The sequence below is a fragment of the Frankliniella occidentalis genome, unplaced genomic scaffold, assembly GCF_000697945.3.
Source record: "Frankliniella occidentalis isolate FOCC.00 unplaced genomic scaffold, Focc_3.1 Scaffold5894, whole genome shotgun sequence".
Lineage (NCBI taxonomy): Eukaryota > Metazoa > Arthropoda > Insecta > Thysanoptera > Thripidae > Frankliniella > Frankliniella occidentalis.
This window is the reverse complement of record NW_026272929.1, coordinates 1-3,434: the sequence shown is the minus strand read 5'-3', so window position 1 is coordinate 3,434 and position 3,434 is coordinate 1. Positions and strand designations below refer to the sequence as shown.

Below are 3,434 nucleotides of genomic sequence, written 5' to 3'. Positions count from 1 at the left end.
AGCCCCCCTGCGAAGGTAGCGAGGCCTCCCTACGTGGCAGGCGTGGCAGGTGGACTACCTTCCGGTTCTCGCATTGTCTTAGAATTAGTACGACGGGCTTGACTCGGGAACACACGGGGTATCGCCGCCCCCCTTCTCCCCGCCCCCTGCTGGCGCGAGCTGCCCGCCTTATAAATAGCCGCCCCCGCCCCCCGCGCCGCCCCCGGCGAGCCGGCGCACGCCGTAGAGCCCCAGTGCACGCCCCGGCGCCGTCATACACTGGCTGCGCACATGGCACCGGCCAACCTCGTCCACAGCATCCTCTTCGTCCAATCAAGCTCTCTCCAGGACGCCGACGACGACCGACCCCCGGCCGCGAGATGCCCGTCGCCGTAGACTCTGAGCGCGGTTTCTTCCGCGCCGCTCACCGTCGGCTGAGCGAGGCGCTCTCTGCACAGCAGGTGGACGAGTTCGCAGCCCTCGGCTCGGACGAGCAGCGCTTCCAGTGGCTGTGGGACCAGCGGCTGGCGCACGAGGTAAGGTGCACCCCGACTGATGGGATCATCCAGAAAGTACGCTCGTTATTCTCGGGATTCTAGTTGCGGGGAGCTCGGCGCCTGCGAGACTCCGGGTAGGCCAACCCGCAGTACACACATGCGCTGCGGGCAAGATGTTGCCTAACTAGAAGGCGCTATGGAACGCGGAGCGCCTTCTTACTCAGCCTGAACTTGGCAAGTTCATATGAGTGAATAACGGGCGAACTTTCTGGATGATACTTACCTCACCGAAACGTATTTCGCGGAAAACTTCCGTCTTAGAAGTGAACATAGTGCCACAGTAGTAAATATTTTTCGTGACTTGGGTAGACGCCGTGCAGCTTCACGGAGCTGGGCAAGGACCTGGAGCAGGCCAAGCAGTTCAAAGATGACGGCAACAAGGCCTTCCAGAAGGAGGACTACGCCACGGCCGTGCGCCTGTACACCAAGAGCATCCTACACATGCCAGGTAAGGACCCGCGAGTCTAGTTCCCATCTTCTTCACCCTCAACAAGTGGTACACAATGCTGGCCTTCACTGGTACCCTCTGGTGGACCGCGCAGTGGACTCCGGTGACCTGTCCGTGGTGCACGCCAACAGGTCGGCAGCGCTCTACCACCGCGGCCAGTACCACCTGGCGCTACAGGACATCGAGCAGGCCCTGGAGCTGGGCTACCCCAAGCACTTGCTCTACAAAGTGTACGACAGGTAAGCGTTTGGCTGAGCGATGGCGACGGCGTCCTCGACGCAGTGACAATGAAAGTGGGGAGGCTGAGTGGGAGTAAAGGCAGAAACATGGACGTGCTGGATGTAATCTTCGCTCTCGCCACAGACAAGCGCGCTGTCTACTGGCGCTCAAGCAGCACCTGTCCGCCAAAGACACCTTCCAGCGCACGATCTCCGCGCTGGACGACTCCCCTCTGACGCTTGAGCGGCGACGCAAGTGGCAGATGGACGTGCAGATCATGGTCAGCATGTTCACCAAGTTCAAGGACATCCGGGACGAGCCCCTGAGCCCTGCGCAGATCGGGCAGCCCAAGGCGCCGCCGGCTCCCGGGCGCCTCCTGCGCGGCCCGCACCCCCGGCAGCGCGCGCACGGCAGGGGGCTCGTCTCGGCCGCGCTGCGCTTCCACGAGGCCCTGGACGAGGAGGTCGGCCGCCACGTGACCACCGACGACGACGTCAAGGCCGGCGACCTGCTGCTCACAGAGCGGCCCGCCGTGGCCGTCCTGCTGCAGGAGCGCGCCCTCACGCACTGCTTCGAGTGCTTCAGGAGGTACTGTTCTGGCGGACCTAGTCGCATTGGCGCTGTTCGAAGTCGATGACGATGATGATGATGATGCCTCCCCAGGCTCCGCGCCCCGGTGGCGTGCCCCCGCTGCTCTGCCGTGCTGTTCTGCTCCGCGGCATGCAGGACGCAGGCCGAGCGCACCCACCACGCCGTCGAGTGCAGCGTGCTGCCGCTGCTCTGGGCTTCGGGGGCCTCCATCACGTGCCTCATGGCCCTGCGCGCCATCGCGCAGCTCCCCAAGGGGGTAAGAGGGGCACTGCCCCTGGTACCGCCAGAAATGGAGCGACACCGAAATTTTGGGCGATGTCACACCGATATCGTTATCGCATGTCGTTTTTGTTGTGCCCAGTCTCGTGTCGCTAGCGACACGAAAAGCGACACAAATCGATAAGCGATATCGAAACGATATCGCCATTTCTGGCGGTGGGGCTGTGGCGGTCGAGCACGAACAGAATGACAGGTCCGTCCTTGGCCCGCAGGCCGCGCCGCCGGCCTCCGTCATGTCCCTCGTCACGCACACGGCGCGCCGGCAGACCGAGGACCTGCTGCACCGCGCGCACATGGCCGTGTTCCTGGCGCGCTGCCTGCAGGCCGCCGGGCACGCCGGCGAGGGCGACGAGGTGCTGCGCACGGGCGGGCGCCTGCTCACGCTGCTGCAGCTGCTGCAGTTCAACGTGCACGAGGTGTCCGAGCTGGAGCTCAAGGTGCCGCCACCGCGCGGCTACGACTCGGCCACGTCCAACTTCGTGGGCGCCGCGCTCTACCCGACGCTCGCGCTCTTCAACCACTCGTGCGACCCGGGCGTCGTCCGGTACTTCAACGGCACCACGGTGGTGGTGCACGCCGCGCGCGGCCTGCGCGCCGGCCAGCCCGTCTGCGAGAACTACGGCTTCTGCTACTCCAACCGGCCGCGGCAGGAGCGGCTGGACGCGCTGCAGAGGCAGTATTGGTTCCGGTCAGTATCCTGCTCCTTTGCTAAAGGACACAGACGCCCTGGCGCGGGTCCTGACTCACCTGTGCTGTGCTGCAGGTGCTGCTGCCAGGCGTGCGAGGAGGACTGGCCGCTCCTGAGGGACATGGAGAACGACACGGGCGTCATGAGGTTCCGCTGTGACCCGGGCGGCGCCTCCACCGCGCGCTGCAGCAACGTCATCATCGTCCCCACCGACACTACCAACTTCATGGTCCAGTGCAGCGCCTGTAAGCAGCACACCAACATTCTCAAAGGGCTCAAGGCTCTTCAGGTAACGAACGGGGGCCCGGAAGCAGGTGTTTAAACCTACTGATGTTCTCTTTTCAAATGAAATATGTGATCCCTTTCTTTCTTTTTATCATCCTTCTAGGATACAGACAGTATGCTGAAAATAGCACAGTCTCTCCTTTCAGAGGGAAACTTGACTGATGCCTTGGACCGATTCCTCAAGATTCTTAGCCTACTGGAGGATACTCTTGTTCCTCCATTCAAGGACTACACTCTGTGTCAAGACAAAATTCGAATGTGCATGGTTGCCCTAGGGGAGGATGTTATCGTTTCAGGCACATCCTAGACCTCGCCTAAAATTTTAATAAAGATAATTACACAAAGTTGTTTGATTGCTTGGTATATTTCAGGTTTTCCGATACCAAAA

General features: G+C 61.9%; 1 protein-coding gene across 1 annotated transcript; it reads left to right on the top strand.

The window, feature by feature from the left end:
* The first annotated feature begins 201 nt into the window (after positions 1-201).
* Positions 202-3,390, top strand: LOC113206417 (SET and MYND domain-containing protein 4). Its single transcript, XM_026422501.2, has 8 exons — positions 202-515; positions 846-984; positions 1,079-1,223; positions 1,348-1,791; positions 1,867-2,050; positions 2,286-2,761; positions 2,837-3,050; positions 3,150-3,390. Exons 1-8 carry the CDS (start codon positions 360-362, stop codon positions 3,351-3,353), a joined length of 1,962 nt encoding a protein of 653 aa, XP_026278286.1. The 5' UTR covers positions 202-359; the 3' UTR covers positions 3,354-3,390.
* The last annotated feature ends 44 nt before the right edge of the window (positions 3,391-3,434 follow it).